The following is a 17,390-nucleotide window of genomic DNA, read 5'->3' as shown; positions in this document are numbered from 1 at the left end:
TGGCGATTGCGAGAGAGATACGAGTATTTCTATTATCGTAACTAAATATAAATATTAATTTCGCGTATGTGAACAGAATTGAAAAATGTTTTTGTCTCATCGAAACTGTGTCAATTTCAATTTCCAAGTCATCTCAGGGACGTATGAGCAAGATAGTATACGCATGTTGAATTTAGATGCGTCTAATTTGCATATAAAATATATACTTTCTCACAGCCAGCGCAGCGGTGTGTAGCAAACATTCTCGCGCGACACTTTGGCATGATCTGACAAGGCAAACAAACTAAAGGAGCGTAATGGGACGTCATTGTTCGGCAACGCAAGACAAGGCCGTGACTCGTCATTGGATAATTGGACCCTCGTATTCGTATACATATATACCCGTATCTGCGCACGATGCTACTGATGCAAGGATCATCGTGGCTCTACGGAACGATCCAATCCACTTGACAGTAAAAACACCGAATAAACAGGAGAATAATTTTAAAAAATAGAACGGCCGAGAGAGAAATGTCATTCAGAAATTGAGCGCGAACGTGATAGCGTGTATCTGCGAGATATCAGTAATTATCTCGTAACGTGACGTCATCCCATTACAACGATAACAAAGATATGTATATCTTCGATTGTGATTAGCCAAAGAAATATTTTTTTTCTCTACTCTAGATGTACATAAGATCGAATTTAAATGATTATTTGCATGATTTTGAACGTGCTGTGAAATTATTATCTCGTATAACCCGTGAAGGATTAATTCAGATTTAATAGCATTAAGCTTAAAAAGATATGATTGAAGAAAATTGCGCGAAAATGAGAGAAAGAGAGAAATTTTACGATTTATTTATTCTTTTTATCGCCTACTATTTACCTGTGATTTTATTCGCATTATCTAAACTAAACTTAACAAGACGTGACACATTAATATAGCTGTGTTTCTTAAATTAGAAATTTTTTATTTCATAGAAACGTGTTTCTTTAATATGTGCATAAGTTCACTCGCTGAGAAAAGCAAAAGAGGCAATACGATAGACTTTCATAAACTTAGAGCACCTGTTTAAACGCACTCGACCGGGAACTTTCGGAGCAGTTGGCTGTCGGAGTCGTTTATGCTTGCAATCGAGCATTGCGGTTCGACTAACTTTAACGTGGATTTAGCGATCGTACGGAAACGGTATTTGCTTCACGTCGGTCGAGCAAATACGAAGGCAGTGGGTGCGCTTCTTCGACATTTCAGCCAATAAAGCGGGAGAGAGAAGGAGAAAAATAAATCACTACAAACGTTTTGAGAGAGTGACGCAATGTGTTCCTCTACTGGTCTTGCTAAACGAACCAGAAAATAGCACGATTGCTATTTCCTCGCCTAGAGTACGATCAATAGAAAACATTCGCTATTGCCTCCACAAAAAATTCTCTTTTGATGTTTAATGAAAGTTTTTTTACGCTATAAATTTGATGCATTTAAAAATGAATAGGATGAAAAGTATAATCAATTTTGTAAATACGACAAAACTTGAATTTTTTAAATTTATTTTTTAATAAAATTTAAAAAAAATAGATTGCCTAGAAAATAAAAAAATAATTATAGCAAAAAGATTTAGAAGTATATAAAAATAATTTCTACAAATCTCTCTCTTAGAAATATATAAAAATACTAATAATTTCTTCCTTTACGAATTTTATATTGCCAATTATTATTATATTATTTAAATAATGTCACATAAATTTGTCTCAATTTAAAGATCTCTGAAAATAATACGTGCGTCGAGCAATTCTATCTGACACGGAGATAAAAATTAACATACAAACTTGTTAAAGTTTCCTCATCCTTGAAATATCATTAATTATTATAAGGCAATCTGCAATCGCGATATCTGCGTTCAATTTTTTTTTTAGCTTGCACGATGATTTACAATTTCAAAACGTGTTTCGCAAATGAATTCGCACCGCGATGTTTTCGCGCGATCCGTAAAATGCATAATTGCTCATTAATGCAAATTCGTCGCGACTGGCGGGAACGGTGGCGATAAACAATGGAGGCTGGCCGTGAACGAATGAATCGATATCCGAGTGTCGTTCCGTCATCGGTTAGGTTGACATTCACGTTGTTGCGTCCCGTTGTTGAGAATTCAATTGACGCAAGCACTCCCGCGCGAGCGCCGCGTGATTTTTATTCTAACTGACGCACTGCGTAACGCATCTTTCTGCGTCGATCTTGCTCTGTGTCACGTCAATCGATACACGACCCGTTTAATAATCGAGTGTAATTATATTCAATGAATTTTTCAGCACTCGAGCTTCGAATTCTGCGAGCCATGCGTGTTTTTTTATTAATCGCGTGTTTTTCTTTTTTTTTCTGTAATTGGATCACCCGAGAAATATTCTCTCCCTCGAGATTTCTCTAATTGATTTACACGGTGCATCGCGATCGAAATTAAAATTAATAAAACTTGATGAACGATTCAGTCGGGTATTCGTTCTGGTTTATTTCGCATTTCGCGCGTTAAAATATAGATCGAATGAGATGGAAATATACGAGGCTATTTTTTTTCAAATAACTCAATTTATTCTGCGGAACATCGGGTTATTCTTGAAGATATTTGTGTTTAAAAAAATGAACAATAAGAAGGGGAAACAATCGTTATGCCTTCTTCTCTCGTGACACATCCGGGCATATCTCTTACGCCATATCCCGCAAATTTAATTGCAACAACAAAAAAAACCGCTAATTCCGTTCGACTTCAAACTGGTTTTCCTTCGCCCTCTCGCAGTCACAAAACACAATAAGAGCTTCACGACGGACGTTGAAGTTAGTGGAGCATACAGCCGCGCGTCGTATCCGGCGAAACATCACGAAGCGAACAACCGCGGCCGACAATGAAGCACCAAGGGGGAGGAACAGGTGGTCACGCATCGCTAACCCGCCGTACTTGAGACTGATGGTTTTTTCTCAGAGACGCGCCCGGTCAAGCACCCCCCGGTGCGGGAATGTAAATTTGCCGAGGTGAAACAGCGTAAAGAGGGAGAGAGAAATGGCTTCTAATACGACTTTTTCAGCATGAGAAAAACGAGCATATTGGAAGCAGAACAAATTGGTCTCGTCGTAAAAGGAAGAAGAGGAATGTGTATCGGTCTTAGTACGCAATGTTTAAGTACTTATAATTAGTATACAGTGTCATTTGTTGCACTGGTACACTGAGAGAATTTTCTCTTAGAATTTACCCTGAAAATCATGGTAATCGTGGGATAATAGTAGCATAGTAAAATTAATCAAAGATATTTTATATTTTATTGTAATAGATATTATTTTTATTATGATAAATATTAATTAAAGAAATTCTTATAAAATTTTTTCCATACCATATTGTCCCACGATTACCATGATTTTCAGGGTAAATTCTAAGAGAAAATTCTCTCTGTGTATCTTTTAGATATTTCAACTTTGCTGAATGTAAATTATTATATTTTAATGAAGCAATATAATACAACTCCGAATGCACAATTCGTTATAAAACTAAATTTCTCCTTATAAAGCGTCTCTTATTTAAACTTGCAAAATGTAGCAAAGTGTCGCGGATAGAGAGGCGGAAAATTTAATTTAATTTTTCTTAAAGTTACATCGAATGTCGTTAAAGGCGGAACTTCTCGTCGTTGACTTTCTTTGCATATAGTTCTATACTTGGCGGTTTTGTTATACTTGAAAGTCTTCGAATTTTACTATCTGGAAAATGACGTTTATATAAGTTTCGCTATAACTTTTAAGCAAAAAGAAATATGTATTCGTAAGGACACCGCAGCGAGATAGTGAAAAAAACATACTCGAGATACGAGCATCTTCTGTTCTTCTTTGCAAAAACCATTTTTCTTTATTAAAAAACGCAAGATGTGTTCTGGGATGGAGAAAGGTGGTGAAAAGTATTGGAAAACTTCACCCACGTCAAATCTTTTATAGCAATCGATTTTAGTTCAGTTTCGCGAAATTAAAACGCAATCTTTACTAAAACGCAAAATTTACGATCGACACTCATGTCGCATGCAAGTTTTCGAGAGAAAGTGCACGATGCAAAAATTTGCACGGACGAATTTGCACACGAGCAATCCTTTTGCAACAATGAGTCTTTAACTATCCGCGAGTAGTTCCATTAGCATGTAAATGAAAGAAGTTGAGCAACGCGTAAATCCGCAGACGATTTATATATGTATATGCACTTTTGGGACGCGTCGCATCTGGAAGAAGGAGGAGACGAGAAGGGAAGTTAGATCGTCGAGAAATGTGTTTCTCAGTGATGACGATGGATTAGTTCAACGTCGGTATATATAGACTATTCGCGTTCTCGTTACTTTTCGTGACGCATCGCTCTCTGCTGAGAGAAAGTGCAACGTTTTCCTCTCTTGTCGCTCTTTTCACCGCAGAAAATTTCTACATCGGCAAGCTAAAGGGCTTAGTCTTCTTATGCACGCGTTTATAATATAATTATATTTATATATATATACATATATATAAATTATAGAAAAAATTATTTAAAAAATTTTATTTTAATTATTAATTATTTTAATTTTAATTATTTTAAATTTTAATTATTAAGAAACGCAATAATGGGATTTAATATTTAAATTTATTAAATTCCATTGTGTGTGTTTCTTAATAATTTAAATTTAAAATAATTAGAATAAAATTTCTAACTTCAAAATTGATAAATAAATAGATAAATATGATAATAAATAAAAATAATTGTATTGAAGAAATTATCAGCGAGTCATGAACGTGTTTTTTTTAAATTTCTTTTCAAGTTTATGGATGTACAAAAAATATAAAATCCTACAATTAAAAATTTAAAAACAAATTATTCGTCATTATATTTGACAAATTTATTGAACTTGATGGATTATTGCATTTTCTGCGACACGGAGAATATTCGTCGCTGTGATTCGCACGGCTCGGCATTTAAAAGAATTATAGCAAACTTTCTACTATCTCTCGATACGTTTCACGTTCCGGAGAAACGTAAACGGCATGGTCCAATTCGCGGCGAAAAAAGGATTTTTCGTCACAGAAAACGGAAAAGTGCTTCAATCAATGGAGACAAAGGACGCAAGATTGGAAAATGCATCCTTTATTCCCGTTTTTTGTCCAATGCAATGGCTGGCCATTGAACCGTCATTGTATACGTGTACTACTTTACGTTCTATACGACGGGCTAATTCAGGAGCGACATAAGCTAAAATAGTGACAGTATGCATCGTAATGCAATTGATAGAAAACAGAAGCTGCTGCTATTTAAAGTTTAAAAAATTCTTTGAATTTAGTAATACTATCAATACCTCGTACCTACACAAGTCATTATCTCGTCGTATTTATTTACTGAATTATTGTTTTAAATATATATGCTTTTCTTTCTTATGCTATATCATTACATGTATTATTTATAGCAAAATTTTGATCTTATTACATGAAACACGTTACCATCTTTTAAATTATCCTTTCTACAAAAGGCATGTTAAGTCGATTCTCGCAAGTATTGTTACCTCTTTTCTGCTGTTGATTGTCTGTCTCGATTCGCGTTGTGCGTTACATTCGTAACATCGAGAGGCTGTCAGCTGTCATCGCGAGAGTTAGCAGTTTGACACTTTGTCCAAAATAAAATAAAATAAAATAATGTGTTTTAAATAATATGTTATAATACTTTAAACTCGATTAATATTTGTGACAGAAATCAGCTGATAACTGTCAAAAATATTAATCGAATTTAAAGTATTAAAACATATTATTTAAAACATTATTATTTTATTTAATTTTATTTTGGACAAACTGTCAAACTACTAACCTTCGCGATGACAGTCTCTTGATGCAATGAATATAACGCACAATGCGAATCGAAACAGTTAATCAGCATCGCGGAAAAGATGCAACAATACTTGCGAGAATCGACTTAACATGCCTTTTTTTAGAAAGGGATGTTATAATATTTTAAATTTGATTAATATTTTTGACAATTATCAGCTGATTTTTGTCAAAAAATATTAATCACAAATAAGATATTATAACATATTATTTAAAACATATTACGTTAATATTTTCAACATATATACACTCCCATTACCGTTATAGAAATGTTATAAACAATTTCTCACTCACCGATACGTGCAATAGTGCGAAGTTGTAGTACACAGCACATTAATCTGAAAACAAAATATTCAAATTATGTATGTACATAATTTATGTGTTTGTCGAATATCTTATAAACAATGCAGTTTAGAAAAAATGATTTTATATTGCATACCTCACAGTTGCCCCGCTGTCACCCGATGCCTCCCCGGGCCTCCTCCTCCTCTCTTAGTCCATGGTAGCGCTCACGACACTCGCGAAAATATGAATAATTACGATCGCTCGATACTTTACACGGCACTCCCGACGCGCGACACTTTACACGGCACTCCCGACGCGCGACACTTTACACGGCACCGCCGACACGACGCGTAAATCGCTGTGTATCGCAATGTTACCTGTAACAAATAAAATACATACATATATTAGAATAATCTTATTATTTCGCATTATACATACACAATATAAATATAAATATGTAAGCTAGAATATTTAATAACAAATTTTCGCTTTATTAATATTTTTTGACAGAAATCAGCTAATTAAAGCGTTAATTTGCTAATTAATTTTTAAAATAATATGTTATAAAAATTAAAATAATGTTTTAAATAATATGTTATAATACTTTAAACACGATTAATATTTTTGACAGTTATCAGCTGATTTCTGTCAAAAAATATTAATCGAGAATAAGATAGTATAACATATTATTTACAACATATTACTATTTTAATTTTTTAACATATTATTTTAAAATTTAATTAGCAAATTAACGCTTTAATCGGCTAATTTCTATAAAAAAAAATATTAATCGAGTTTAAACAAACTTTATATTATTTTTTTAAAAATATCATTTTTTTAATATCGAAGAATAATAATAAAATCGAAGAATGGCGCACGCGTAGTGCGCGCTTGTGTTGTTCTAGTAATGATAAAAAATTTATAGAAATTTTATTTTAATTATTAATGTCATATATAATTATTATATGTTATAATCTTAACAATAGTTCATCCATCTGACAATACATTTTTCCACACAACACATAATATCTCTATAATTGATATTTCTTAAATATAATAATATCATAAATAATTTCTCTGTGAAAACAAATATATTCGCTAAATTTTTTAAACTAGTAACATTGATTCCTATACGAAGATGAATTTCATTTACCAATAATATCCGAACGCGCGTATATAACGCGTATCGTGGTGGAACGTTGGGTTACAATAACGCGTACAAACGCGATGTTCGATATTTGGTCTATTTGGGTCACGATAAACGGTGGGATCTCCGAAGTTCTAGAAGCAAACATCCAGAATGAGCGTTCGACAAAGCCGATACCTCTGTTTGCCGTACACAAAACGCGAATTCGATTGGCACGAATGATAACGTACGAAATTATTGTACGGGAAACTTAAACGTTGGACTTGGTACTCCTCGGGGCGACATCCTAACTTGTACTAATCTAATTGACGAGCCTTGAGGTCGACCTCCTTTGGTCTACCGCTTTACTCTGGCATGAATCCGATGATCCCCGCGGGCTACATCCTAGACACGACGATGTAACGAATCTCGTACACGTCCGCATAGGCTAAGAGCGCAAAGTACGTGTCGTTGATTTTGACGTCGTTCCGCATTTCATGATGCAATCCTTTCACGCGATAATTAATTGCGCGGAAATTTCAAAATTCTTCATCAACCTCGTCTTTCGCTAGATTTATCCTCCACACAACATTTACGTGTGCTTTATAGAATATATAATATATCTCATATTATTTCGTTCATTTTACAAAATATAAAATTGGATTTTTTCTACGTGATACAGTTTTCTTTGAGAGAGGAACACGATGACGGTTTCTGTTAATTTTCTAGAAAATTTCAATCTCATCTACCTTCTTTTACAACGTATTTTGGCCTTAAATTAATTTATGCTGCTCTATACACATTTAGCTACATATTTATTTTTAGCTATATATATATAATGTTTATATATCAGGAACGAAACATTTTTTTCGTCAAACTCTCTGGGATTCTTCATGAACTGTACAGAAGAAAGAAATCTAAAGTTGAAGCTTCTTGAAATAAATATCATAGTTTTAGTTAAGATACGTAAGACGATTTACATGATATCAGCCAAATTTCGCAATTTTTGATCATCATGCGCGAGTAGACGCTATTAACGCCACGATAATTAAATCGATCGAAGCTTAATTACAGACACACGCTTGTTTGCTCCATAGCAAGAATGTGCGCTGACGCATATCTCGCAGCTATTTTCCCATGCAATGTGCATACGGTATAATCAATTAAGACGTGTATTTGCTCGTAAGTTGCGATATAGTGCCGGATAATCTCGCGCCGGCGTTAATTGCGCCAGTAGACAGATTCTATCACGAGATATATCGGTATATCTGCACTCGTGTAATGACGTTATATTACGACTTGCGATTGTCGGCGCCGTTTTATGACGCGTACTAGCTTATGATGCGGACCATTCTCGGACCACGTTCGCCACAAAGTTACCTCTGAGATTTAATGGATATGCTTTGGACACGCTTTCCCGGGTACTTCGCTCCCGAATTAATAAGGAAAGCACTCTCGCCGCGACATTCCCTGAAATAAGGACTATAAAATGGAATATTTCATGAGGCAAAGAAAGATGTAGCTCTCAATTTATATTAGAGTAATTTGGTTCGTTGGACGTAATAATGATGCACTTTACACGATTTGCGGTAAAAAAAATAAGTAAAAACAAATTATACAGTTCACGCAGCTGTTGATTTCAAATTAACGCGATATAAAATTTTAGTTTACGATCTAAAATAGAAATATAATATAAAATATTTTTTTGTCAGATACTGGAATATTTAAGTTATTATATTTGATAAAGTAATCCCCCCCGAGACTTTAAATTTTAATTATATATAAGTTTCTTCTTCGATATTCTCGATTATTAATGATTACATGAATTGCTGACCTACTTTTTTGCGATTCTAATAACATAGTACAGATTTATGTGATTGATTTGATGTAATACATCGAAATTGGCAAAATATATTTTTTTCTTAGTTATAATTGCAGCGTATAATCTTCAAAAATACATTTACAGAGAACACAAGTTTTTTTATATAATATTGTATAACTTTCTACGATTACTTTCTACAATTAAAGTTAGATATTCGTTCAATGAACGATAGGCTGTTGCAACGAGCGCGTTCGTGCAGGAAACGAGGCGTCGAATAGCGGAATATATCTCAACCTACATATTATAAAAATTGAGTAATTGCGATTTTTGACCTTAGAGTGCAATATTTTCTTTTTCCTTTACATTATCGATCAAACATTAAATTTTGTGAAACCTTGTCGTGTATGAAATACGCTTACATTATATATAAATACAATATATAATATAATTTAATATAATTTATTAATATATAATATAATATAATTTATATAATATAATATAATTTATTATATAAATATATAATATTTAGAATTTATTGTTAATAATTTATTATATAATTAATTCACTATATACAGCATACACACACACATTTAATATATTGTATATTTTCCAACTCCTATTATACTGTTTTTTATGAAATTGAATTTCGATATTAAAACTATTTAAACGCAAATTCAAAAGAATTTTGAGAGATGCGCGGCGTATCCTTGACCGAGATATACTGTATATCTTCGTTGCAGGATGAAAAGTTTTAATAAAGCTTGCGCGCTGCATTGCGGTCTGGAGTTTTATGTTATACTCCCTAAGGTGAGCAGGCTCGTAAACGAGGTCATCCTCACAATGTTGAAAATTGAACCTGAGTATACAGCGGAATCGTATTCATTTCCGATCGACATCTTTCTCTTGAATTTTAATCAGCACCACATATATGTCATGCGCATACTGATGCTGCTAACATTCCACAAGATAAAAGATAAACGTAGTCTTTTTGTTAGAATTTTATTCATTATTGCTAAGAACTTGTAAATGTTTTTCATAATTTTATTATAAATATTATTATAATATATCTTTTTATATATACAATTATAAAATAATATAAAATAATATTTGTTACAGAACGAGCGAGGAGATCTAACGGACAGAGATGACTCGTGGAAGAACGTCTATCCTTATATTGGGATGTATAGGTGAGTCGGCACAAAAGGCAGAATATTAAATCTTCCCTCTTACTTTTCGCGATATATGCGCGAGGAAATATCGGCTGCGTTCGCACGTTTGCTCCGGAAAGGAGGAACGGTGTTTCTGAAAGGGGATTATATGCACGGGATTTTTATTTCATGTCGTATTGCGCGGGCGCGGGACGGCGTTGCCGTCGTCAAAGAGAATGGACGAGCATCTTCTTCTCCCGGCTGCATCCTGTTGCATTGTGAACTCGTGATGTAAAGCCTGCCAAATCGAGGTGACTGCGCCAAGTACTGTTAGCTTTACTGCAACGCGCGCCCGCCTGCGAGTTAACTGTAACTCGCAGCTTAACAACAAAATCTTCCATCGGCTCGTCCCCCTTTCATTTACAGCGAATGCTGCCGATAAACATTTTTTTATCTAAATTTTATCCTTCAAGTAACACAGATAGACAAACGGATAAACCGCAATATAGTATATATGTATAGTCTAGATAGAAATCTAAAATAAACACATATCTTACATATTTATTTATAGAAAAAGATATCGACGTGTCTTTAAAAGTATCTTTGTGAGTTTTCTAGATTAGAGATTAATTAAAGCCTAATGATGATAAAAGTTTTATAAAAGTTAATTAGCTAGAAAGTGTTTGTAAGATAAGCGCGTTTTAACAACCGCTGATGCAATAAATAATAATGAGCAATTATTTTAGTGACGTCCAAGTAATTAAATGCGAATAATTAAGTATTTATCAACTGTGTGAGTACAGGAATTTAAATAATATATCTTATCCTTTTTGAACATTGTACTGTAATAACGAAAACGTCAATAATCATGCACATACGTCACTTCTATAGATAGTAAAACTACTTTAACTAACTTTTCATTTAGATATATTATTGAGCAAGACTCGTTGGAATTATATATAGAAAACTATGTGAAAATTCTCAGTAATTATGTTAAAAGTGTTGTGTGTGTAAAATGGAGGAGTTAGGAATCATTCTATTATTAAAAGACTTAAGCTAAATGAATAAACATGTAATTAATTAATTTTTTGTTTCAACGTTACACATTTTTTATGTGAAAGAACTCACAAATTTATCGAGTTACTTTATTTACTCTCATTTCTTTAATATAATTTTTCCGCGATGTACATTAATATTAAAGTAAAGAATTAAAAAAACAAACATTTTAAAAATATCAAAGAATGCGAGTCTAAAAACAAGAAATAAAAATATATATTCTAGAAAAGGAGATATATTTTACGAATAAAATGGAGATTTATTTGTGTGCGAAACAACTCGGCCTCTATAGAAAATCGATATTTCGCCATAAAATCTTGAGTGCCCGAGAGTCGCAGAGATGCAAACGTCGCAGCAGCATCGAGAGTATCGCAGTCAGGTGGAAAATTCTCGCGCTGTCAATAAAATAAATATTTATCCCGACGCTCTCTTTCGAATAGTCGTGTATATATATCCCGTATATATGTATATCGAGACGTAGATCAGCGAGACACGCGAGGACACGCTCTCGAAGCCTGCATAATTCCGAGGTCTTCTTAAGTATTCAAACGCATACCTCTTCGTCGCGCGGGCTTTCAATTTCCCGTATAGAACTGTATCGCGGAGACTCGCGTGAATAGCTATAGCTATAGCGAAGGAACTTGCCGGCAATTCCACGGACAACCGGTTTTTCGATCCATTAAACGCCTCATCTACGCTCTCGTCACATTTTTATTTGCACGCCTCGGTCGAAAACCAGTTGTCGACTCGTGTCGTTGTTGACTTCTGTTTTCGTGCGTCAGCGAACGCGCTTATTCCGGGGGGTTATTATCATATATCATCATTTTATTGTCAAATGTGTATCTTTAAGAATCCAGACAGGGAAGAGAGACAAGTTGGAGGCAATTTGTTAATGGAAATTTTTCCACGTGTATCTATAAATGTTTTCAAAGTTGTAATATAAATTACATAAAGAATTATAATAAATAAATGATTAATATAATACATTCGGAGCAAAAGACGATTACAAATAATCTCCGTATTGGGAAAATAAAAGAAAACGAAATATAGTTTTAAAATTAAAACTGAACTATCTTATTCAGGAATCTTTCTGCTCTTCGGCAATGTGGTCGCGGAGGTTACGGAAGCGTCCACTGTGTCAGAGAAATCTGATTCGCACGAAGCATCGACTCCCCAAGAAGTTACGACGGTCTTAACAACTTCTTCGATCCATCAGAATCCATCAGTCGCGGAAACAGATGGAGGTAATATCGAGTCGGCGAATCGAAAAACTCGCAACCAGGAAGATGGATCGCATGACTACGTCAGCGATAAGAACGCGAGTAAGGACGTGGAGAAAAGCAATGTGTCACGTAACGGAAGCGACACGACACGCGCGAATTCGACAAAATCGACCGACGAGTCCGAAGATTCGTCGGTCGATGGAAACAGAAAGCCGAGGTATGAAGAAATCGTCGCTGGGAACTCCGGGAAAAGCACCAGCGCCAAGGTCATCCCTGAAGACGCTCTCAGACTCTCTAGCACGAACGAATTGATTGTAGCCACGAAGCTGGCTTCCAACGACTCGAAGCAGGACAGCAAGAAGAACTCTGGGAACGCCACACTTCAGGAATTTTCCAACCACGAAGGAACATCCGATACAATCATCTCTTCAAGTACGGAAGAAGAAATTGTTGACGAGAAATTAAAGGCGAATCTTGTAAAATCCTCGGAATCTAAGCGTGTAGAGGAGCAATCCTCTGCCAAGTACGAGGAGAAAAAAAATGTAACTGCAGCAAATAAACCAGAAACAACGACCATTAAATCTATCGGAGGAGATCTCTCCTCGACGTATTCAAAATTGATAATCGAAGACATGAAATTCGACGAAAAGAAGGACAAAGGTATAAAGTCTGACAAGGAGGTCTCGAAAAGCGAGTCGAGAAAAAACAAAGATGTAATTTCGGCTGATTTGAAGGTGGAGGATCATGAACTAGAAAATGGTCGTGATCGAGAATTGACTACAGCGCGCGGTCTTCAGCGAGAAGATTCTTCAGGATCGAAAAAAAATGCGAACGATTTAAGGACAACGGCGTCCGAAGCACTTGATCTGGAAAAAATCGATGAAAAGGGAGACGAAGGGAGCATTTCGCTAATTAACGACACGCACGTGAACTACAATCATGTTTACAGAACTTTATCGGAAAAGGATTCTAGAGCTGGCTCGGATAACCACTCCATCGACGCTCGTGAATCGCGCGGGAAAAATGATCCGAAAGAAGAGGTAGAAGTCGTTAAGAATGTGAGCCATCAACCGACATTGAGGATCGTATCCACCGTGAACGACACCGCAAAAAACGATTCGCACTTTAATGAATTGGACAACCAGGATGCAGCCATTTACGTCGAGAGAAAAGAAGAGACCGGGAACGAGAACCGCCACGAACAAAACTCCTTCGCCATCAACACGACCATCGAGAGTACAGATGGTACGGAAGAGCGGAAATCGATAGGGAAACCCGAGAGTCAGGTAAAATTGCCCGAAACAACGACTCAGAGCATGCGACTCGAAGGACATGCTTCATTCATTGATGAAGCCACTCCTAGTCCTGTTCCGCAAGGCCGAACTATCGGTTTTTCCAGAGTTAACGAGTTCCCGAGCATTGAAGTGAAATCTACACCGTCGATAAAAATCGACGGAAGAGTCGAAACGTCATCATCGGTCACTCCGAGTTTGCGGAACAATTCTAGCACGGAAAGAATAGATCAGAAACCTTATCCCTATTTAAAATCCAACAGGGAATCGTTACAGATGACAACAGAGACCAGTTCGAAATTGGAGAACGAAGGTGTCACCGAGGAAACTTACGAAAACACGATCGGAAGAGGTGAATCCGAAAAGAAGTTTATTGTCACGGAACCTTCCGTTGTGATCGAAAACAGCATTCAACAGCAGAAACTAGATAAGAAAAATATTGACAAATCCGCGAATTTCACGACGGAAACCCCCTCCTCTCTAATGTCTGCGACGGCGATTCCGATTGTTTCAACTGTTGTTGGACGAACAAACGAAACTTTTCCGGAGAGATTTAACAACAGCGTAAATAAGGCCGCGAGAGGCTCAAATGACAATGACGTGTCAGGTGCAAAAGAGGCAGAGAAAGCGACCGCGGTTAGAGACGAGGGTTACGATGTGACCGGAAATGGAATAACGGAAGTCAGCTCGACTCCGGACAGCAAGGTAGTGAAATCGTATTCCGGCGAAACGACGGAATCGTCAACGTTGCGTTCCACGAAAATGCCGAATGCGTCAAAGACGATTCCTCCGAACACGGATATTCAGATGGAACCGGAAGAAGCTATGATGATACGCTCAACCCTCGTCGTTACCGAATCAACAATGGTTCCTGTGGAGAAAGCGACGGAAGCGAACACGTCTACAACTTGGACGGCGTCAGCAGTGGAGATGAGCACAGCTGCCGTAGCGATTTCCGACAATTTCACGGAATCGACCACGAAGGCGAACGTCACCTCCCATCCTTCGCAGGCTTCCAGGAACATTAATCGAACCACCGAATCTTCTTCTGCCACGTTAAACCCCGACGAGTCGCGAATTCCGACAACTACGTCCATCGAATTCGAGTTCGTCAGTCTCACGGAGGCTGTTTCTTCGGCGAATAACACTACCGAGAGAAACGAAATCGAAGGGCGAACTTCGGAGGCGCAAACAATGCCTTCGAGTACCACGTCGATACGAGATTTGTCCGGTAATTCAACGGAGGACGCGATCACCACGACGAAATTCGAAGAGTCCACCGAACTTCCGATGACCACCGAAGACGAAGCGTCAACGACGGATCAAGTATCGATCATTCAACGCAACAACGAAACTGTCGAAAGCAGAGATCCTCCAGTTATTCGGATCGTTTCCGAGGATCAGAGCAATCACACGGAGTTCACCAAGTATTCCGAAGTTACAGTCGATCTCACGAGCGTCACCGCAGGAGCCTCTAGCGTTACCGAGACTCCTTCAGAGTCTAAGGACTCAAGTTTCGACGCGAACGTCACCGAGACATCCGCTCCAGGCGCGATGGAACTTCCGCCGAAATCAGGCGTCACGACCAACGCCACGAAGAGCCCTTCACTTCCGTTCGCCACAAGTACCGTGGAGACGAGAATTGTCTGGAGTACATCTAGCTTCGCGGATCTGCCTGACGAGGAGACAACGGAAAATATCCAGGTTCTATCGGCGGACGAGATCACGTTACTGGTGAAAATTGTTATCGAGGGTACTCTCCACGAGGTCTGTCCTCGGCTGCAGGACTTGAAGAAGGCGCTCGCGGATGTCCTCACAAACGGCATGGACAAGTAAGTTTCGAAAAATTTCTCTTTATTTTTCTCCTTAACGTCGCTATTTTTTTTTAATTTGTTATACTAAATGTTATTTATATTGCGTAATTAAATATCTATTATAATTAGGATGTTTTACTTATTAAAAATATTTTAATTTTATATTTTGTGTGGAAATATAATTAAAATTTTTTATTAATAAAACTTTTCGGCATATTTAAATATTTGATTAATTAAATGTAAATGTACGATCGATAAAATTTAAATACGTCGTTTGTTAGTAACAGATAAAAATCTCTCTTGCTTAGATAGATAATGTATGTACATATATAACAGCAATATTGTTTTATAAATGTAAATATATATCTGGCAATTAAAGCAATGATAAATTGTACATTCAGAATCATAGATTTACATTCCAAATTTATAGAGAATATGGAAATTTATTTTAATATAAAATGACATTCTCTGCAGCACATATAATAAAGAATGTTATTTACATCAATATTTGTTTACGTCAAAGCTTGAAAATTTTGAATAAAAAATATTATATTTAGCTAAAAATAAAAGAAAAATAAAAAATTCAACCAACATACGTATTTAGCACTCGTTACATATCGCGATAATTTGTTTTGCAGACTCGTATTGCCGAAGCAAATCATCATTCATCAAAACCCTTGTCCGGAGCCGGCAAATTCATCTCTAACACCCATGGACGGTTCCCTAACTTCGATTCTGGTTTACATCGTTGATGAGGACAACAAATTCGACGCCGCCATGACGAAGATTCTACCAAGTTTATACAAGGTGTCTCGCAACTTCCCAATGAGAGTAAGTTGAAAACGGCGGAGGAGATCGGGCGCGGATTAGAATGTATGTATATATAGTGTTAGTAATTATGTTCTGTCGAACATCAGCGAAAGTCTATTACAACTCTTGTTCCTTTGGCACTTCTCGTTAAAATTTAACACTTCCGTTCATCAGCCGAGAATCTTTCATCACCTCGGAAGTAATTCTCGGTTGAAGATGTTGAAGATGTTTCTCTACGGAGCGCTCCTTCTCTGTTACATTATGATTGATCGACGTTGCATCTTATAATAAAAGTAATTTAGATCATACTCGGTCAACCTAATCAATATATAATTGATGGAGTTTCTTTATTAAATTTCCTCAGGTCATTGATTCCTTTCAGATACACAAGTTTCTTCTGGTACCTGAAGCGGATTCCGGAAATGCGATAGCTGTCGTCGTGGTCTCTTCTGTGGCCTTCATTTGTCTAGTGCTTCTGGCTGGTCTCCTGGTAAGCCATTTATTCACTCGCTTATTTTTAACAGCCTCGAAAAAATAGAGATATCTACGGTATTGTATTCGAATATGTATTGATTGACATTTCTATCGAGTTGACGTGACATCGCGAATTATTTATCTTTTATGCGAAATAAAAGATACTTCGCGCGAAACGCACTTTCGAAATCGATTGGCGTGCAACATACAGGCAAGGCTGATTGATGTTTTGATTGACATTTTTGCGAGGCGTATAATTGCGAGAGAAATCTCAAAAGCTCGAATCGTTCGTATATATACGTATATAGGTGACTTTCTCTGTCTCATCTTGGAATTCTGAATGCGAACGCATGTCGTATCTTCTTTTTTTCTCTCTTATGTCGCGTTTTACACCTCACGTAGCGCGTTTTACCGAAGAATCGAAACAGGAAATACTAATGTTTTAAGATACAGCTGCGCAGGTCCGCGAAAATCTATGCTCGTTGATGTTTAGCCTGCTGC

At 36.5% G+C, this 17,390-nt stretch overlaps 1 protein-coding gene across 2 annotated transcripts in view; it reads left to right on the top strand.

The window, feature by feature from the left end:
- Window positions 1-17,390, top strand: part of LOC145946592 (uncharacterized) — a 52,818-nt gene that overhangs the window by 27,189 nt on the left and 8,239 nt on the right. Inside the window, exons 2-5 of one of the 2 annotated variants that reach the window (XM_083056299.1) lie at window positions 10,189-10,259; window positions 12,359-15,623; window positions 16,244-16,412; window positions 16,798-16,905. In XM_083056299.1, the coding sequence (XP_082912425.1) occupies window positions 10,217-10,259; window positions 12,359-15,623; window positions 16,244-16,412; window positions 16,798-16,905 (3,585 nt within the window). In that variant the 5' untranslated portion in view covers window positions 10,189-10,216. Of the gene's footprint in view, window positions 1-10,188; window positions 10,260-12,358; window positions 15,624-16,243; window positions 16,437-16,797; window positions 16,906-17,390 lie in introns of both variants that reach the window. The other variant, XM_083056298.1, reaches the window with a different exon arrangement.

Source organism: Prenolepis imparis, unplaced genomic scaffold, assembly GCF_030444845.1.
Source record: "Prenolepis imparis isolate NDT839.2.m4 unplaced genomic scaffold, iyPreImpa1.0 SCAF_17, whole genome shotgun sequence".
Lineage (NCBI taxonomy): Eukaryota > Metazoa > Arthropoda > Insecta > Hymenoptera > Formicidae > Prenolepis > Prenolepis imparis.
This window is presented reverse-complemented; position numbering and strand designations above follow the sequence as displayed.